Source organism: Synchiropus splendidus, chromosome 3 (genome assembly GCF_027744825.2).
Source record: "Synchiropus splendidus isolate RoL2022-P1 chromosome 3, RoL_Sspl_1.0, whole genome shotgun sequence".
Taxonomy (NCBI): Eukaryota; Metazoa; Chordata; class Actinopteri; order Syngnathiformes; family Callionymidae; genus Synchiropus; species Synchiropus splendidus.
In genome coordinates this window covers 20,319,063-20,338,176 of record NC_071336.1, presented here as the reverse complement: position 1 = coordinate 20,338,176, position 19,114 = coordinate 20,319,063, and the positions used below count along the sequence as shown (strand labels likewise).

Below are 19,114 nucleotides of genomic sequence, written 5' to 3'. Positions count from 1 at the left end.
ATTTTGCCGGTGGAAGAGAGTGCCAGGAGGGCTGGGAATGAAAACCGCCATTATTCATGAATGCTTTATTTGGACTCGTCACTCTGGAACTGAATTGTTCCCACGTGTCTAGGATGGTGTTAGAAATATAATATAAATAATATTTCAGCCCTTGTTTGACATATACTATTTATTATTCGCTTTACAAATATATTTACCAGAAAAATGAACACAGCCTCATCCCCACATGTCAATGTAAGGATATATGTAGCTTTTAAGGAAAGGCTCCCCTGCTGCTGTCTCTGGAGGAAAGTTAGATTTGTCATGTGATATAAGGCTTCCCAAGGCTTCTCAAGGCTTTGCAGGGTTACATTTTTTCACTGACGTTTACTGAATAATAGATGCATTGGACTCATAGCCGCAGGTAGCAAGACAGCAGGTGTTCCTTTACAAGGTTTGGGGTGTTCAGAGGAGATCTATTACTATCCTAAGCTGCTTCCGCTGCTGGGTCACAGAAGGGACGCCCCCTATTTAGTGGTGAGTTGTTTTCTTTCATACTCTGGCTGAGGAATGTCATTCAGATCATTCTACAAAACCAGTGTCCGTTTGTGTCTGGTCTTTTTTAGGACCTTTTTCGGGAGCTGTGAAAAAAAACTGTAAATGAAGTGAAATATTTGGTTTTAAAGTCCTACACATTTTTACGAGACTCCCACATAGAATTAGCAATATTCATTTATTCCCACCAATTAAAAAAGAATTTAATGATTAAGTCTGAAAAATAAATAAAAAGTAAATAAATTGTGATCGGCGTTGACAATAAAACTGTTTTACATGACTTATAATTCTTTCATGATTGGGAAATTACTAATACAATGGTACCTCGGTTTTCGAACGTCCCGGACTTCGAACAAATCGGAGTTCAAACAACAATTTTGGGATTTTTTTGCTTCGGAATTCGAACGAAAATCCGGAAGTCGAACACCCCCCAAAAAAAAGCCGAGTCTGGGACAGAGCGTTACTTGGTTTATGACTTTGTCACAGCCAAACTGCACAGAAGCGCACATTCAGAGCTGGACACACACCGGGCACCTCTTCACTTCTGGAGAGACGTCACTCACTCTGCAGGAACAGCGCACCTGCAGCAGACACTCTACATTCACTCCTACAAAAGACTATTTTAAGGCTTGGAACACATTATTTCTTTTTCCATTAATTGTAATGGGAAAAATCGATTCAGATTTCGAACAAATCGCTTCTCGAACGGCTGTCTATAACGGATTATTGTCGACAACCGAGGTACCACTGTACTTGGACGCCGGAGCAAATATCTCAGGCTCATGTTATAGTGGTGGTGGTAACCTTTTGTAAATCTATAATAAACATTTAAACATTGAGGATAAGATCGCCCTTTATTTGTCCAATGGGGTAATTGGTTCAGCAGCAGAGTTTACACAAAAACATTAAAGACATGAAAAATGTAAGATTTAAATGACCAACAATAAACCAATAAACATTAAATATATACATAAAGTCGTCTTCTTTTCCTTTCGGTTTCTTCCTTCAGGGGTGGCAGTGGAGCATCACAATTGGACTATTAAATCAACCTCAGTTTGATTTACATCAAATAGAAGGACTTTTAAATAGAAAAACGTTTTGTACAACGACACAATGTGTCAAATGAGGACAAGCTCACAGTACCTAATGTATAATAAAGCTGTACGTATGAGATGGAATGAAACCATCTTGTAGCACGTCATCCAGCACTATCATCCCTTTATTCTGCAATGAAATTGGACTGGTGCAGAGAGTCAGTGGTGTAGAAAATGATGTAGAGAAAGAACTTCAGTTTGATGACCCTAAACTATCTGGTGGCCCGTGTGTGTGTGTGAGTGTGTGTGTGAGTGTGTCTGTCAAATGAATTAAATGTTCTGTCCACATGTGTCCTGTTCCCTTCCTCTGGTCCTAGGTAGCTGGGATAGGCACAAATAAGTAATAAGTATAAGCAGAAAATGAATCAAATTCTGACATAAAAACTAGGCCAAAAAATTGCAGCTGCATCATCTGAATCAAAGTGTTTGGATGTACAGGCCGTCGTGTCTCACAACCCAGGTCTGTATAAACATTAATGGTGTCGGAATAGGACATTAGACATCAGAACTGCGACACTGTGCTGTACAGCAGAAGCCAAATATACTTAACCCACACAACGTCTTCATCACAAAGTCAAGAAGCAGAATGCCCACATCTGCAAACCTCCCGCAACCTTCCCAATGAACACATGCAAATCCCAACCATCAGAGGACAGCTCCATTTAAAATGACGTCTCTATCTTTATTGTGCCTTTAACTTTGACTGAACATCAAAGGAGTCGTGGGTGATATGTCCAATGTATGCATAATATTACACGAATGTGCTTAAGTCTCGGTAACCCTTCCCTTTATCTTTGAGTAGGAGGTACAACAAAGCTCCTTGTGAAGCGTTCAGTGAGCTCTGAGTTCTGAGGAGTTCCCGTCCTGACTCTCAGAGTCTCTTTGAATCATTTCCCATGCTCTTTAGGGATTTCATTACTTGGTGCCAGAGGTTCAACCATGACTCCTCAAAGGCGCATAAAGAACTCATTGTGCACAAAGTTTTTGATGGCTGCATGTTTGTCTCATTCAACCAATTACTGTCTCTATTCATGCTTTGTTTAATCCCCTCTTGCTCCTCTTCTTATCACGTTCACCCAGGTGACGTCGAGCCGCGCAGCACAGCAGCAACAGTCACAGAGTGGCACTGGTCCAGGTGAGACATCGCGCTTCCTTGTTCATTCATTCATTCATGTATATTGACACTTTTTGACTTTTCTATTTCATATGTCCAGAAGTTATTCATGCTCTTTAATAGTGACCTAAAAAATTTATGTTTTTGGTACTTATACATGTCTATTCTGGGGATGGTACTTAAAACAAACAAAAAAAATCAATCCCTTCAAATAATACTGATAAATCTCACACAATTTTTATCACAGATCCGTAATTTATCAGGAGTCAATTCTGACTTAATCAACCTAATCACATTCATCTCCTTTCGTTCTGTTTGTGTTTTTTTTATCCTTTTTATCCTTTTCACTTGTACTAAAGAAAAAATGAAATCAAAAGAAAAATATATATATCAAGATAAGATAAGAATATATATGTTTTTTATTTATATATATATTGAAGAAGAGCATATATATATATATATATATATATATATATATATATATATATATATAAACACACACACGCACACACACGCACGCATGTTTGCTGTGTGAAACGTAGAAATGGAATAAATACGTTTTGGAATAAATGTTCATTTCACCCCCAGATCACTGATAATGATCAGTATTCATATTTCTTGCCGCCAGTAAGAAGAGCATTGCGCATTCCATCACTGCTGATGATCTGTGTTATTGTTAAAGCGCTCTTCTGCGTCCTCTGTATTCTGTTACCTCGCTCTGATCTCCAGCTGTTTTTGTTTTTCTTCTGTTGTTGTGTTCACCTTCCATAAACTCAGAGTATAATGTCATCCACTAGGTGCTCGATGGTCTGTTTTCATTGCTGTTTGTTTCCCTCGGCGCCCTTGTTCTCCAGGTATCTACTACTCTAGCTCCACCCTCCCATCCCAGCGGGTCAGTTCTCCATTAACCGGAGGGTCGGGATCCCCTGGTAAGCTGCAGCGTTTGGGGTCCTCCTCAGATTCTCCAGGGTACTCCACCACACAGCGCTTGCCTTCCTCCGCCTCCCCGTCCTCCTCTCCCAACAAGCAGCCATCTTCCAATCGCCTGGCCAAGTCGTTCAGGTAATTGTCCGCCACCGTTGATGTCTGCGTTTGTCTGTAGATCTTGATTCAAGTGTGTGTCACTGATGCCTTCAAAATGCGTTTAGCTGTTTCACATTATTGCAAACCAGAAACCAATAGAGCACAATGGAGTGGAAAAAGGAAATTGCATTTCCAGTTAATCATCCTTAAACCTACGCACATATACTTCAGTAACTCAGATCTAAGTGCACAGACATATTGGTTTTAAATGAGAATGTAAAGTGAAATGAACTTGCCTCTTCAACGTCTCTTCCAGCACCACCACTGCTGTGACTACAGGAGGCGGCGGTTCTCCCCTGAGGGTGGCATCCCCACCCAGCTCAACCGCGGGGGGAGGTGGCAGCTCATCTTCCCCTCTTCACCAGGTACACTACGCTGTTCAGACACCATCATTTGAGGTGAAAGGTATTCGCGTATGCTGCTCATTACGCATGTTACAGAAACACAGAAAGGCTTTGTGCTAGCTTCATGGTGTCCAACCTTAAGTCGGGCACAAATGCTAACTGTGCCAATGGTGATGTTGACAATGATCCTCAATTCTTTTCTAGCTCCAGTTCTACCTGAGGATAAGTTATAAAAAGAACAAAAAAACAAGTTATTCTTCATGAAAATGCCTCATCCCATTTCATTTAAGTTTGTTCTATCACTTTTGTTTTATTGGCAGATTTTTTTCAAGGTAAAAGTAGCTTAAAACATAATGTATATTTTATAATATATTATATATAATATATTTTTCTTGTTTTTGGAGGGCATTTTTCCAGCATAAAAACAAAAAAAAGAACTGTTTTTTCACAGTCATGTCAATGATTTGTGTCTGACATGCAAGCTAACAAGATGAAAACAAACTGTATTCCCCTGCACCTTATATTGCACACATCAACTGAATTCAAAACTTAACTTCCTAACACCTGCTGTCAGACATTTTATTCAGTTTCTCCTCTTCTCGTTACAGATGAGTTCAGGAATAGGCAGTTATGCCACTTTGTCTCCAAAACGCCTGGCAGCTCACCACGCTTCAGACCAGTACAAGATTTCTCACGAACTCTACGCCACAGCAACATTGCAGAGGCCAGGCAGTCTGGCAGGTAGGTCACATACCACCTCAGGCACCTGAGCGCTGCTGATGGAATCTCTGTTTTTCCTCTGGTAGCAGTGAGTTAGAGGACAGGGCATTTATTTTATTTTTTAGCTTTTTTAAAAAGGTTGATTTTCTAAAAAAAATAATTAAAAATTTAAAAAAAGGTGGCATAGTCATCCTCAGCTGAGAGTATATAAAACTCTCATTTGTTCAAAGGCTGTACAATTTTCCTGACAAATTTCACCTGCAGTTCCATAGTTGCTGCTGCTGCTGGGTTGAAGCACACACACACACACACACACACACAGAGAGCTCAGACTCCCCCTTGTTGTCCATCGTTGGCTGTGTCTGCTGATCTCTCCGCATGTCTCTTGGTGATCCTGTTCCTCTGTCTTCTGTTGACCTTTCATCCTGACACTTCCTCTTTCTTGTATCCCCCCCCTCGCCTTCATTAACTCGAGTATTAATAAATGGGGGGGGCGTTTTGCTCACTTGCTCACCATTGGGATCATCTTTATTTGCTATTAAATAAGATGACTATATGTCACAATGTCTCTTCTACTGTGATCATTCTTCTGATGCATGAATTAGTTAAACTGAAGGGAAACGTACAAAATCAACTAAAAGAGACCATTTCGTCAGAAAATGTTTTTAACTTGATCTTCTTGAACTGAAGCTGTTGCTGCTGCTGTCACGTTTTTACACTGTGTCATTTGATTCATGTCCCACAGTGTCGTTTCAGATTTAAAATATTCCATCTTCCGCTGCTCCCTCATTAATTTAAGTAACCGGTTTGTTGTGCAATTCCATTATTCGCCAGAATAGTCTTATCCAATTTGTCACAAATCTTCCTTTTAAACGGCAACAAGTTGAGTGGAATGCTCTCAAGGATTGCATATAATAAGCAGCTATTTAATTTAGGCTGCACTATCTTCAGTGTGGAACACTCTGACAGCCAGTTGAACAAGTTTTTTCAAAATCATCATCTCAATGACTTTTTATTTTACAGTGCTGTCTGAAGACGTGTTTGAATCATGTCTTGGGTGTTTGGTGCGGAACAGGACAGGGAAAGTGTGAGTGACTCTCTAGGCCAAGGGTGCGATCGTGAAGCTCCACCAACAATCCTGACAATAAATAGTGGCTGTAGCATTTGTCTCTGTGGTCAAACAAACATGTCCTTCGTGCTACGGCGCTGGCAGCCATCTCAATTCAAGGCGCTACAGCCCCTCCACACCAAGCAGCGTATATAGGTCATGTCATTGACACACTGCGTGGTGGAGGTAGACTGAGACTGTGGTGTTTCTTAAAGCAAATCCAAGCAATGCATGTCCACATCATAGCTCACAAGGCCAGGGGTCACCAAGATGGTGCCCGGGTGCAACAGGTAGTTCACAGTGACCAAGGGAGTAGCACGGGCCTGTTCCATCTCCTTATGTTTGATTTTCTGTTTCCTTTTGTCTAATTATTATCCGAAATATTATGAGTATATTAGTGAAATATATCATCCAGTTATTTCAGAGAAGTGTACCAAGCTGATGGTTGCTTGCCGTCGCCAAAGGTTGAACGATTACTAAAAATATTGGAAAAAATGCAGTTGGAAGGTGAGATTGAAAAAGCCAATGTGTTTAAGTAAGCTGTGGTTGGTGGTAAGGAGATGCAAATGATGCATTTTGGCATCAACCAAGTCTTGATGCTCTCTGTAAAGATTTCCTATTTCATGTGGTACAGTGACTCTTCAATAAGCTGGTCCCTTGTGTTATTTATTTTGACACTCATCTCGGTCTGCATGTGTAAAGATGCCTCTCAGAAAAGTCAAGTGATTCAGATCATGCTTCAACTTCATCTCAAGACACAAAATCAATTTGCCTCTTTTGGGAAAGAAAAATGAAATACTCTTGGATTGCCTTTATTATTTATGTAACTGAAAAACATTCTGATGGGCACCAATACTTGATAGACCCCCACTGTTTAAACAGGATGAATGAAACCTCACCAGAAACCGCATCAGTTCTCCTCCTTCAAACTGTCCCATCCTATCCTTTTTATGTCATGAACTAATCTTGATGAGGAACTGCTTGCAGTAAAGAAGTCAACGTGAAAACTCTGTGAAAAGTTTCCAGACACGTGACCAGCAGGGTGAACTCAGACGTGTTCAATTGATTAATGATTCATTTTGAATACATTTTTTCACGGTACATTTGGACAGTGTTGACAGTTCTTAATTTTTAATCTATGCATTATTCAGTCTGACAGGCTTGAGATAGACGCCTCATTAAAGACCTGCAAAAAATAAATAAATAAATAAAAAGCATCCTTTCCGTGGGGTCTGCTTTTTCCAGTGGGAGACATTCATCCTGGGAAAAAAAGCTTAGTGGAGTTAATCTGAGTAGCTGGTTTAGAGAGGCACTCAGCGCCTCCTCTACAGCAGAGCTCGACTGCTGAGAACACAATTTATCATATAAAGGATATGCACTGTTTGTATTGAGAACAAAAGGGAGGCGTCCCGGCATGACAGATGTAGGTGAGAGAGCGTGCATTTTCTATGCATCAAACTATTCCTGGGAAGTGTTCGACTGACTTTCATGAAAATACAGAGGCCCCTCAAACGTGGTATTCAAATATATAGATGGCCAAGAATGTTTTTCTGTCCCATAATTTTCATGCAAAAGTGATGAGTCATGATACGTCGCTATGTGATTGAGTATTTAACATCAGATGCAAATAACTTTCTATTGCTTAACAATTTTCAGACCATTGCAGTTGAACACGTGTAGTTTTTAATTTTGAGTACACAAAATTCCACTATTTAGATGTCATTAATTCTATTAATATCTGATGTAGAAATTTTGTGGTTTTTAATTCTGTGTTTTCTGTAAGTTGTTTAAATATATTTACTCATAACTGGATACAGTGGCATTCATACATTGGTCACCATTATTAGAACCAGACACTCATAGAGGGAACAAGAACTCCAAAGCAACAGTTAAAGTTACAATATAATACATGTATAATGAATTATCTGCTTCAGAGATGCTGATTAATTATTTCATTTCTGAGAAAGTCCACTATAAAAATTGTTTACCCTTTCGAACCCATTGTGGCTACAAAACAAAGTCAGATGTTTTCCTGCGTACAGATCGTTCCACAAGTGAATGGAAGCTTGAACTTGTTTAAGTTGTGATTGTACTGTTGTAATAAACTGCTACTTATGCCCTCCATGCACACAATGACACAGCTAATATATGGATTTTTAGCGGTTAAAAAGCGTCATGCTGTCAAGATATTGAGCCTTGTTTTATCATAGGTGTTTTATTGACCTTAAAGCTGCGAAAATGCACTGTTCTCGCCCTCGTGCCTGCAGCCCTGCCAACAGAGCCGATCTCCCGGCGGACTGGAGACCAGAACCTGCAACTGAGACCGGGTGAAAACAGTGCAATTGGAGCGCTTTAATATAAATAAGGCGTGACGAGTTCATGATTAAGTTCAGAGCATTGTCGAGTTGTTTCATGAGTTTGTCTGGATGCTGGACCCTGTTTTCAAAGCTAGTTTACTCGTGATCCTCATGCATTTTTAAGATGGGAGCACCACTGGCCTTTCTTCGGCTCAGACAGAACCACTGCACCCGCGGCTTGTAGACTGGTGCGGCACTGCTGCATGAACAAGATCTATTTCTTATGCATGAACGAGATCTATTTCTTCTTAGATTTCTTCTCTTCTTAAATTTAGTGCGCTCTCTAGTGCAGAATTTACGGTAGTTCAGCCTTCTACCAGCCAAGAAAGCCTCGCTAGCTCTGATGCCGCTTGTTTCAAAAGCAAATTAAGAAAAAGATCTCCTGTTTCTTCTCCCTGTGAGATCCGTATACTCACATATACTCACTCCAATTTTGAAGAACTGCAATCTGTGTCTCACCCTGTCAACTGAATTGTGTGTTTGTGTCCTCCCTGTCTCTTTTGGTTGTTTTATATATTTCATTTGTCTCACTGTCACTGTACAAACAGGACAGGAGCATCAAGGGACTCCACATCTATTCATTACTCCTCTTGCCGCTGTCGTTTCTCCCCAAAAAATTAGACATCACGTTGAGGATTCTCTCTTGACTCCTTTCTCCCTTTTCTCTTGTGAAAGAAGGAGGTCAGTGTTTGCGTGAGCGGGCCCCTGTGAGTCCAATAATGAATGAATAAAGACAGAAAACCAACTCACCAAGACTTCAAAGGCAGAGGAGATGGAAGGCAGTGGGCTGAGATGAGTCATGCTGTTAAAGGGTGTGTCCACCACTCTAATTAGAGCTTGTTCATGAATATTCTGCCCAGCTTTCTCAGCGGCCCCCTCCCCTTCTCATCTCCCTTCGTTCTCGCCGTTGAAATTTGCAATGAAGTTGGCGGATGTTTACATTACGAGTGAATGATTTCTTTATTTAATTTGCCTTCCCCACTGTTATCTTTCTGTTTACCTCTCTTGTCTGGCAGCGGCTCCCGAGACAGTAGAAAGTGACAGGAAGCACGCTGTTTTCGGAAGTGAAAATTTGACAATTGAATGAAGTTTGATATCAGTAAAACAAATATGAAATGCTTTCTGTTATTTATTGTGAGCTTGTTTTGGCTGGTGCACTTCACAAAGTGCTTCATCAGTTGTACCTCGATTTTGTTTGTACTGTTTTAGTGTTTCTACAGTCAGCTGACAATCATCTGATACTGTAGATTTAGATCTAGAGGAGGTGAATTTCAGTAGCACGTGAGAAGAGATTAAGGAGGCATTTGGGGTTTTGTTCACACACTTCAGAATTGTATCTTATTGGTTATAATCCCATTTTAGCTTCTTTGTTTAAGATTGTTAAAGATCCTAGGTCAGGAGACAGGAGAGTGTAGAACAACAAAACAAAATAAAGCAGGATACCCACAGTATGAATTAGGAGGGTTGAACTTTGGTATCACAGCTTCGACATTACGTCATACTCAAGATTATTTTATGATTTTGCTACACTAGCCCAGCAGCCATTGACACAATGATATGTGATTCTGAGACAGTAGGTGTGACAGCGAGATAAGATGCAGAATTAGAGGTGTCAGAGTTGACAATGCTCAGGTTTGCCTTGTGAGTGTGTGAGAGTGACTAGGAAGGACCAGATTAGAAACAAGTGAGAAAGACTTCTCACGTGGAGACAAAGTTAGGGAGGGCATACGGGTGGTTGGACTCTCAGAACGAAGAGACAGGTAACAAGTTGAATAGAGAATGTTTGAAATGGAAGTACCAGAATAAATTGAAGTGGAAGGCAACCAGTAGGGTTCACGTGAGAAGGGAGGATCACAAGATATGTTCAGGTGGAGGAAACTGAATTGCTGTGGCAACCCCTGACGGGAAATGCCCAAAGACATCACAGAAATTTCTGGTCGACTAAGGGGATGATATTGGAAACAGGGGTAGAGATTACATCATCACTCCGGCCTGAGAATAACCTCAGTAAATATTGGCTAAAATGGCTGTGCATGAGATGTCTGAGGATCAGGCAACCAAGTCCTTGCTGCCTGGCAACACATCTGAAAATAGCAAACATATGTAGTTTTTGCTCGATTATTTTACATTTAATGTTTTGCTTCATTTTAAACTAAAGTTAGCATAATGTTATAGGCGTGGTTATGTGTTTCAGTTTGGGACCTGCGCCCTCTTATTATCTGTTGGTATTTCTCATCAGGCGTTGCCACTACAAGTCAGCCTCCTCCACCTAAACCTAGCAAGTGCATCATCTCATTCGTCACACCCCTCTTTTTGCCTGGTACCCCATCCAACATGTCCCGTCTCCCCTCTTCTTGTGCCCAGAGCTGACATACGGCAGCACTCGATATGATCATTTTTAATCTGATCTGGAGCTGTTGATACTATATCCATTGTTTTAAATATTAAGAAGAGTAAAATAAATGTGCTTTTTCATTGCTTATTTGTAATTCCTATAAACATGTTTTATTGTGTTGTTTTGTTATGTTTGCTTTTTTTTTGTTTGAGATAAAATCATTCTGCATCACTGTTGTGAAGATTATGCAGCTCAGACAGTATCAGCCACATGGAATAGTGACAAGCATCAGTGTGAAAATATCATAAAAACAGCAGGCAGATTACTCTGACTGTATTGCTTTAAACCTCAATGAACTATACTGCGTTTCATCTAAAGTTTATCTTTCTCAGAAATGTCAAACTTGTCTCAGGTATAATTCTTTCAACCAACATTCTGAGTTTTAGCATCTTTCACAATGCAATACTTTTTGATGAAATTACTATGGCAGTGATTTCTGTCGTAAGAGAATTGGAAATGAGAAATCTTCCATGATCACCTCTCTGTTGAGGAGCACGTTATTCAAGCTGGGCAGGAAAGCCAACCAGCAGCTTTCATCCCGAGTTCTCTGACCACAACCACCAACGCCACCATAGGCTGCCCACTATATTAGAAATACTCACCGAGGATGAGGTTCTCACGTCACTTGCAAAGATGAAACTCAGGGCTAAATATTTAATACTTCTGCATTCATTTGAGCTGAAAGATTAAAAGGTTTTGTTGCACACAGTTGATGGTTAAAACCCTCACTGGGTCGAATCACTGACTTGGACGAGCTCCTCGTCCTGGCTCGAATATCCCTCAGCACGCGACTCACCATCGACCGAGAATAATGCGACATGATAGGTCCACTGGAACATCCTCCTCCAGAGCTTCAGAGCCTGTGTGTTTATGATTACAGCAGCACACTTCCTCTATCGTGTCTCCTGCTTCCAACTTTTCATATTCTCCAATTCTTCTCCTTCCTAATTTAATTTCTGCTCTCCATGTTTGCTGAGGGAGACCCCTGCCTTACATTTGTTCTCCAGTGTAATGAACAAATGGCTGCTGTCAATGTCTTTCTTGGCTTTTGTGTGCGGGAATCCTGCCAAACACAGAGCAAGAGGAGGACACTGCATCTCATTATTTGGGAGCGGACAAGCAGCAATGTGTTCTGCACTGATTAAAATAAGAAAAACAGCAACATCTCTTCCTGTTTTTGTTCAGTTTCTCTCAGCATCGTTCCCTTTCTATTTTAGTCTGGTTACCCGTCGCCTCTCTCATCAACACCATGGTTGCCCTGTCGTTTCTGCTCGCTAAATGGCATTGGTGAAGAAATAGTGCTAAAAATGGTTGCGTTTTAAACAAAACAAAACAAAAAAAGAGTACAGAAAAACTGTACAGATGTCTGTCTTCGTCTACTTCGCAGGATCTCGTGGCTCCTACAGTAGTCAGCACAATCAGGAACCCCTTCGGCCTTTGGGGTCGCCAGAGCACCTTATAGATCCCATCTATGAAGAGCGTGTCTACCACAAGGGCCCCATGAGGAGCCTTAGCCAGAACCAAGGGCCTGACAGCGGCCCCTATCGCAACAACACTGGTAAGACACCCAGGGGCTGATTTTCTATGAACCCTGTCCATATTGAATACCATAAAAAATGTTGAGTCGGTGGAACGCCACATTGTAGATGGTTTATTAAGATCATTGGGTTTGTGGACCCTATAAGAAGGGATTGCCAGGATTTCACGTTGACTTAATACACTAACCCCCAATTTCCACCAGGATCTGCTGTGGTTACAGTAGCGCAGCTGCTGCGTACTGCAGCATATTCGGTTTCCACTAGGAGGGGAGTGCAACCTCGCGAGCTGTCAATCGCACGGTACCTCGCGGTTTGAGAGCATCCCTGCCGTGGATGAATGTGCCCGGTCCAACCTCTGTGTTTGACGTGCTTGCTTTCCCATGGCTTTCAATTTCAGTCCAGGGTCTTTTCTTACGTTGTCTCTACAACGTTTGTGACGAGTGTCATACAGAATGGGCCGAAGTTCAACCTCCACAATTGACGTGCTTTAGTGCAGCGCATTATTGGTGGAAGTTGACAGATTGAAATCAATTCATTCTTTTGAAAAACTACGCTGCAGCAACGCTGCAGATGCAGTTACAGTGCTCATGGAAATTGGGGGTCACTAACGCCAATTGTGAAATGGCCGTCTATAGACTGATCCCAGCCATGCTTGGCTCCAAGGTGACGGGATAATTCAGCGCACTGTATTGTTTCTGCACAAGTAAAACCTTGTTTACGATACTGTATTGACGACCATGAACTATGCGTCACGTCATGTGACAGACGCCATGTTCTGCAGGCTGGATTTATTTCCAGGGCTCATATTTTTGTGGATATTAAATCAATGCTTCATGCGTGGTAAAAATCATTTTTCAAACATTACTTTTAGATTAGATTAGATGTCCTTCAAGTAGAATTTAACAATACAAATGGAAAATATCTCAGCACATAACTGCATTGCATGTCATCTGCAGGTGGGAGCCCAGACACGTTTTTCTAGCCAGACGTAAACCATGAATGCGCTTTAGCATTTACACAGCACTTGTGTAGTATACAATTTATACGCATCTTTTGTGTCTTGCACAAACTATTCAATTGACCAAAAGTGTTAAGGAATAATATACATCAATTATCTCTTTCAATGAAGTTCTTCACATACCAGTCTGGAAATGGCTATGGTCAGGTGTTGGTTTGTGTCATCTGGTGAATCAGATCTCTCCACTTGGTGTTTAATGTGACCAACAATGAATACATGTGGTACTGACTTGAGAAGACAGAATTATCTGTCAGCTACTTGACATAACTGGGGTTGTCCCAATGTTGTGACCTTTCAAAAACCCTTGACCGACTGTCTCAATTGGGAAATAATGAAAAAATGGATTTGACACTAAAATATCAACATAAAATGATTTAAAACATCATGAATTTTTTTCTCAAGGCAGTCCTCCCTCAGCTACAGACATCCATTCTTTCCCCTACCGTGAGTGACCTCCTCCCAGGGCTTCACTTGCTGGAGGAGTCAGTGCTTTCTCATTACCTCAGGGACAAAAATAATGTCCGGTCGCACTTAAATGTCAGAAGTGATTTTCAGGCGCCTCTTCAGGTCCAGTGACACCACCTGGTCCTGGTCTCAGCTGCTGCTGTCAGACAGACACGACTTGCCTGGTGTTGTTCTGGCACTTCAGATCTACTTTCTCATGACTGTGAATGACTGCAAGATCAGTGAGCTATTTTGTTAAAATACGAACAGAGATAAGATTATACAGCATGCAAACATTGTCCAACTTCTCATTACGTTGAATTTCTCTGATGCAGTTATCCTAAAGTGACTCGCACTCATGCATAAAATCCCGATGGTGCCCAGAGAATCTAAATAAATCTCACGGCGTCTCATCTAGAGCTACTTGTCAATCTCCACATCCCCATTGCAACATTGTTCACTTCTGCAACGAGCGCTTTACTCGGATTCTCGGATGGATGAGTGAGATTCTCACACAATCCCTCAGGGAGATGCCACCCACCATTTATTCACTACAGCAATGAAGAGCGAACTCATTCTGCTTCAACATTCCGTTCAAACTCCCCCGTGAATGAGACCCCGGGATTCTGCTCTACTTGAGGCTTATTCCCTGCTTGGAGTGAGCGCTCCGTCTGTTTACTGCTCAGAACCATGCTTTTATCAAACCTGGAGGTGTTGAGCCTCTTTCCTCGTGAGTCAAACATCCAGCAAATACACCCGTGATGCTGATAAGTTCAGCTATTCCGGTACAGCAAATTGATGTCACCGCATTTGTAATTTTTAAATTTTAGTGGTGTGCTCTTTCTACTTTGGAAATGCTGTGGCTGACTCTGAGGTGGCGATAATGCCTACATCTTACTGTTGTAATGTCTTCAGTGTTACTGAGGTTATTTTGTAACCCAAAAGCAAACGCCTCTATACCAGGGGTCTCGCAGTCGATTGCCACCAGAGGCAAATTCTTGTTGAGGCAGGGCCGCAGACTAGGGGATTGACTCATGTACTGTGCAACACTGGTGATTTCATTCCATCTTAAACATGTCATTAAAGATAATAGACATTAAAGTACGGCCTGTACAACGACCCATTTAAAAAGACCACAAGTGCCAGATATGTGACACAAAGTTGGCTTAAAATACCATGTTTTACATGCTAAGTCATACCGACTAATATGCGTCACACTCATGGTGCCAGTTCAGAATTGCGTGTTGGCCAGTGTTCTTGTCTTGAGAAGTTCCAGCATTCCTTGGTTGAAAGACTGCCTTAGCTTTCTGCTTGTCTTTTTCGTCATCAATGCCATCCAATCTTAACGTCAAAATCACATTTAGTGTGGTCGAGTAAGTAAGTCAGATCATTGTCATCTGACCAACCTGCATTGAGTGGCTGAAGGGCTACGTATGATGACTTTTTTATGGAGTTAACAAAACCAGTCACATACAACGTGCCCACAACCTAATGACAAATATATCGGCACCTATAGTTGAGAGTATAAATAGCGCACGTGGCTTCCATAGGAATTCACTTGCATCGTGTTTCCTAGCCAGCTCACATTGGACAAAGTGGGAGGCTCCAGTTGGGGCCTCACCCATGCTAAAATTGAACACCTGGTGGTAGGCCACCCAACTGCATCTCTTGAGTTGAAAATGTCACTGAAGCCGTTTCTGTTCACCAGTTGAACATATATTTTCTCTAATGGTCAGAAACACTTGCGAAATAGTTTGAACAGCGCAGCTGTCTGCGGGTGACTTGTTCTCACCTGCTGCCTCCGTCCTCTCCTTTGTCACGAGCAATTCATTTTGAATGGCGTCACAGTGAGCTTATCTGAATGTGGGTTTAGGTACGCTGTGTTAATCCCATTAACGTATCTTACCCCACATGAAAACACCCCAGTCGGTCATGCTACATTCCGAGCTCCCTTGATGTCATTAGCCGTCCCTTTCTCTTAATAGCTATCATTAGGATTTTGGGTCGGAATCGTTGAGGTAAATACGCGGCTCTAGACGAGCGTTCCACTCCATCAATTTGACTCATTGATGAAGGAGCGTTGCCTTCAAGCACAGCGTGTGAAATGCTGGATCCTCTCTTGGTTTTTGTTCTTGGAATACTACAGAGTGTGCACAGCGATAGGATTGTCTCTCCAGGCACTTATTAATTAAATAAGTGCACTTCCGATGTGTGCAGAGAAAATCCACTGTTATCTATAATTTACCGCTCTTTGTATAGTTTCAATAGACGCTGGAAATTTTTACAGCAGCTGGAAGAATCAACAGAGTTCCAAAGTTCATTTCCATCGGTACAGTTTTGAATGGTGGCTTTTGGCTGCACATTGTTGTTGCATTGTTATTTACACATTCAGCGCAGCTGTCGCAGTTTGACTAAAGTATGAAGAACAACTTAACCCCAAAGTGTGCTTCGTCTAAGTTGATGCTGCGTTTTAGCCAGATGTAGACACTTTAATGGCACGGCCAAAGAGAATTAGTGAGGATGTTTGCATTTATATTCTACACAATATCCGTCCACACAGAGCGAGCTAATGAGAGCTATTAAGGAAACATATTACCATCATCTCCATTGCATAAAAAAGGCTTAAGTCGGGAAACATATTCAAATCAAAGTCTCCCAGAGCAAAGAGGGTTGTATTTGGTGATTTATGGACCGGGAGCCAATCTCTTGAGTAGAAGTGTGTAGCTTAGCAACACTAGCCAGTTTTGAAACACATTGATGGAGCCAAATGCCATGAGTTTGACTGAAAACATGCTCCTGAATAATGATACTTTACATGTATGAAAGAACTTTTCTGACGTCTCTTCATCTTATACCAATTTTAATGTATATTTTTAACCGCAGGGACGTTAAAGCAATTTCAGCATACTGTCTAGAAGTGAAGTAAAGTTATGTTGAGAACTCTAGTTAGGTGTGCAACTCGCAACATTTTTGTAGTACGGATGGCATCTAGAACAGACCCACAAGCTGCGCTGGAAGCTTGGCATGTTTGAATGAATGTTAAATAGGGTAGGGTTTTCGTTGTAGTACATTTCGGTGCTCCATCCTGTAGCAAATGCTGTAGAAAAGGTTGTCTGAATAGTGTTTATCTGTGACTCACTTTTTGATCTTTCAACTTTATAATGTGTTAAATCACGTCGGTTTTATTCATTTTTCTGATCTGATAATAGCCATCATCAAAAAAACACTGATTCACCATAGGGGGGCAGAAGTGAGGCCATAGTTGCTATTTCTCATTGCTTCCACCACATCACAGTTTTTCACTGTACGCGTTTTGAACTGGAGTTGGACCAATGTATTAGACTTTATGTTCAGTGATGTGCTAAATCAAATATTTATCGTTTGAGGAGGTCACCGCCTGGTCTATTGTCAATTCATTTTTTATCAAAATACGTTCAGACAAGGACAATATTTGACAATGTCGTCTATCATATTTCAGGATACTTCAGCTGTCAGAAGAAGCTTGGTACAAGTAACACTGCAAAACAAATGTTTGTTACAGCACACCAAAGAGACCAAGCAAGTGCCATAACTGGCAGCATTAAACCAGTGACTCTGAAGGGCAGAAGAAGAGCTGCACAGAAGCTAAGCTCCATTTTCTACAAGATGTTTGGCAGTGCACTAGGCATCTCATCGTTGAATCAAGCAGTGCATTGTTATACTTGTTTGTTGTGGAAAGACACAGAAGGGTGGTGAACAAACGTGCTCTTGCCGCCTCACCATGAAGTAAATAATGCTGTTTGGCACAATATATATCCTTTGGAGTGATGATGGGAGTCTGAGAAGTGAATTGTAACAGCCCTCCTGAAAAGTTTACAGTTGTGCAATATCAATATGTGTCAGTAGCGTCTGAATGAAAGGAGCTGAAGGTCTCCTGTGAGTCAAACTTCCACTGTCTGACTAACAGACTCCATACATTTGTAATTAAACCAGAAAATGTCACCCATCCATCAACATTCACGCCTGCAGTTGCTCGGCGGCTTCCTCTACTCTGCCGACGTTATCAGAACAGTATGTGAACTGGCTAGAAGGTTGTCTAATAGGACTTCATAATGCACCAGTGATAACAAGTAATGAACTGATAACGACTGTGCTGACATGGTAAGCGCTAAGTCATTTATTATTTCACGGCCGTTTCTTGGCGGAGGCAGGCTCACAGCGTCGCTTCATTAAGTTGGCATGAATCAGCGTAATTAAAGCCATAAGTCACACCCTTTGCTGGAAAGGAAACATTTACTTGAAATTCGTAAAAGTTGATTTCAGTGCGATTGAGGCGTGTATTGACCTGCCTGCTCAGCAGCGCTGAAAAGTGGGAGTCAAATACAGGGTTTCATTGGGAGACAAAGCGTTTACTCACTGTGCAGTTTAGGAGCTGTTGTGCCTAACAAAAGGTGGCTGTGATGTTATCCACTTCAGATGCTGGGAGAAAATGGTCTGGCCATGTTGCTGATGAGCAGGCTCACATTGCTAAATAGGTTCTTGAAACAAAAGGGTGTGTGGATGTAGACAAATGGTCCTGGTCTAAGTTATAGTTTGTGGTGATCGAGTTAAGGCTTCCCAAAGTTCCTGCGACGGAATTAAAAACCACTGAGTTTGTATCAAACTGGAGACATTTACTATGTGTGGTAGGGCAAATTCACACAGTCCGGTGCACACAGTCGTTCATATTTTTAATCACTTTCACGTTTACTTTTAAATATACCACTCCATGAAGTGTGTCTTTGAGACCACCATGACTCACTGAGATCATGCACTGGCTTCTGTCTCAATTCATGGTTATGTCTCAGGTCAGATTTTATCTCGTAAAGCATGTATGGAACCTCCTGCTTACGAACCTGGTGCTTGAGAACCTAAATGGTGTCGTGATTTTTTTATTTTTTTTTAAGTAACTAATGACTCCCCCGGTGGTCTGGCTTCTGAAGAAATACAATCTGTCTTCTTGACTGATAGTGGAGCCACGTTTAATGATAGGAGTAGCTGTCCTTGTGTGTTTCATGGACACACTTCAGAAAAAAAGGATGTTTACCTTCAAGAACAGGGATTTGATCGGCTGAGATTAGATGGTCGTTTATCACTCGCATTTCCAGCCTGTTTTAATGATCGCAATCCATGAAAGGATTCGCAGTCATGCTTGGACAGTAACACATTATTGAGCAACTGTGAGAGTGTGGAGTTGGCGCCTATGTGCAGGCAGGGATTCTTGAATTTAACCAGGCCAGGACTCCAGAGGACGGCAGGTTAATAACACCCATTCCAAGTGATTATTCCTGCGTCGACACACACACACACACACACGTTTGTTTTGCTATTTTTGTGAGGACCCCTT

The 19,114-nt window shown here is 41.5% G+C and overlaps 1 protein-coding gene across 7 annotated transcripts in view; it reads left to right on the top strand.

Annotated features, from left to right (window-relative positions):
• The window catches only part of ctnnd2a (catenin (cadherin-associated protein), delta 2a), a 240,219-nt gene that overhangs the window by 124,226 nt on the left and 96,879 nt on the right, over nucleotides 1–19,114 (top strand). For 5 of the 7 annotated variants that reach the window (XM_053858318.1, XM_053858311.1, XM_053858314.1 and 2 more), the window contains exons 7-11: nucleotides 2,709–2,763; nucleotides 3,597–3,804; nucleotides 4,082–4,190; nucleotides 4,778–4,910; nucleotides 12,137–12,307. In XM_053858318.1, the coding sequence (XP_053714293.1) occupies nucleotides 2,709–2,763; nucleotides 3,597–3,804; nucleotides 4,082–4,190; nucleotides 4,778–4,910; nucleotides 12,137–12,307 (676 nt within the window). The remainder of the gene's footprint in view (nucleotides 1–2,708; nucleotides 2,764–3,596; nucleotides 3,805–4,081; nucleotides 4,191–4,777; nucleotides 4,911–12,136; nucleotides 12,308–19,114) is intronic. The other 2 variants (XM_053858317.1, XM_053858316.1) reach the window with 1 other exon arrangement.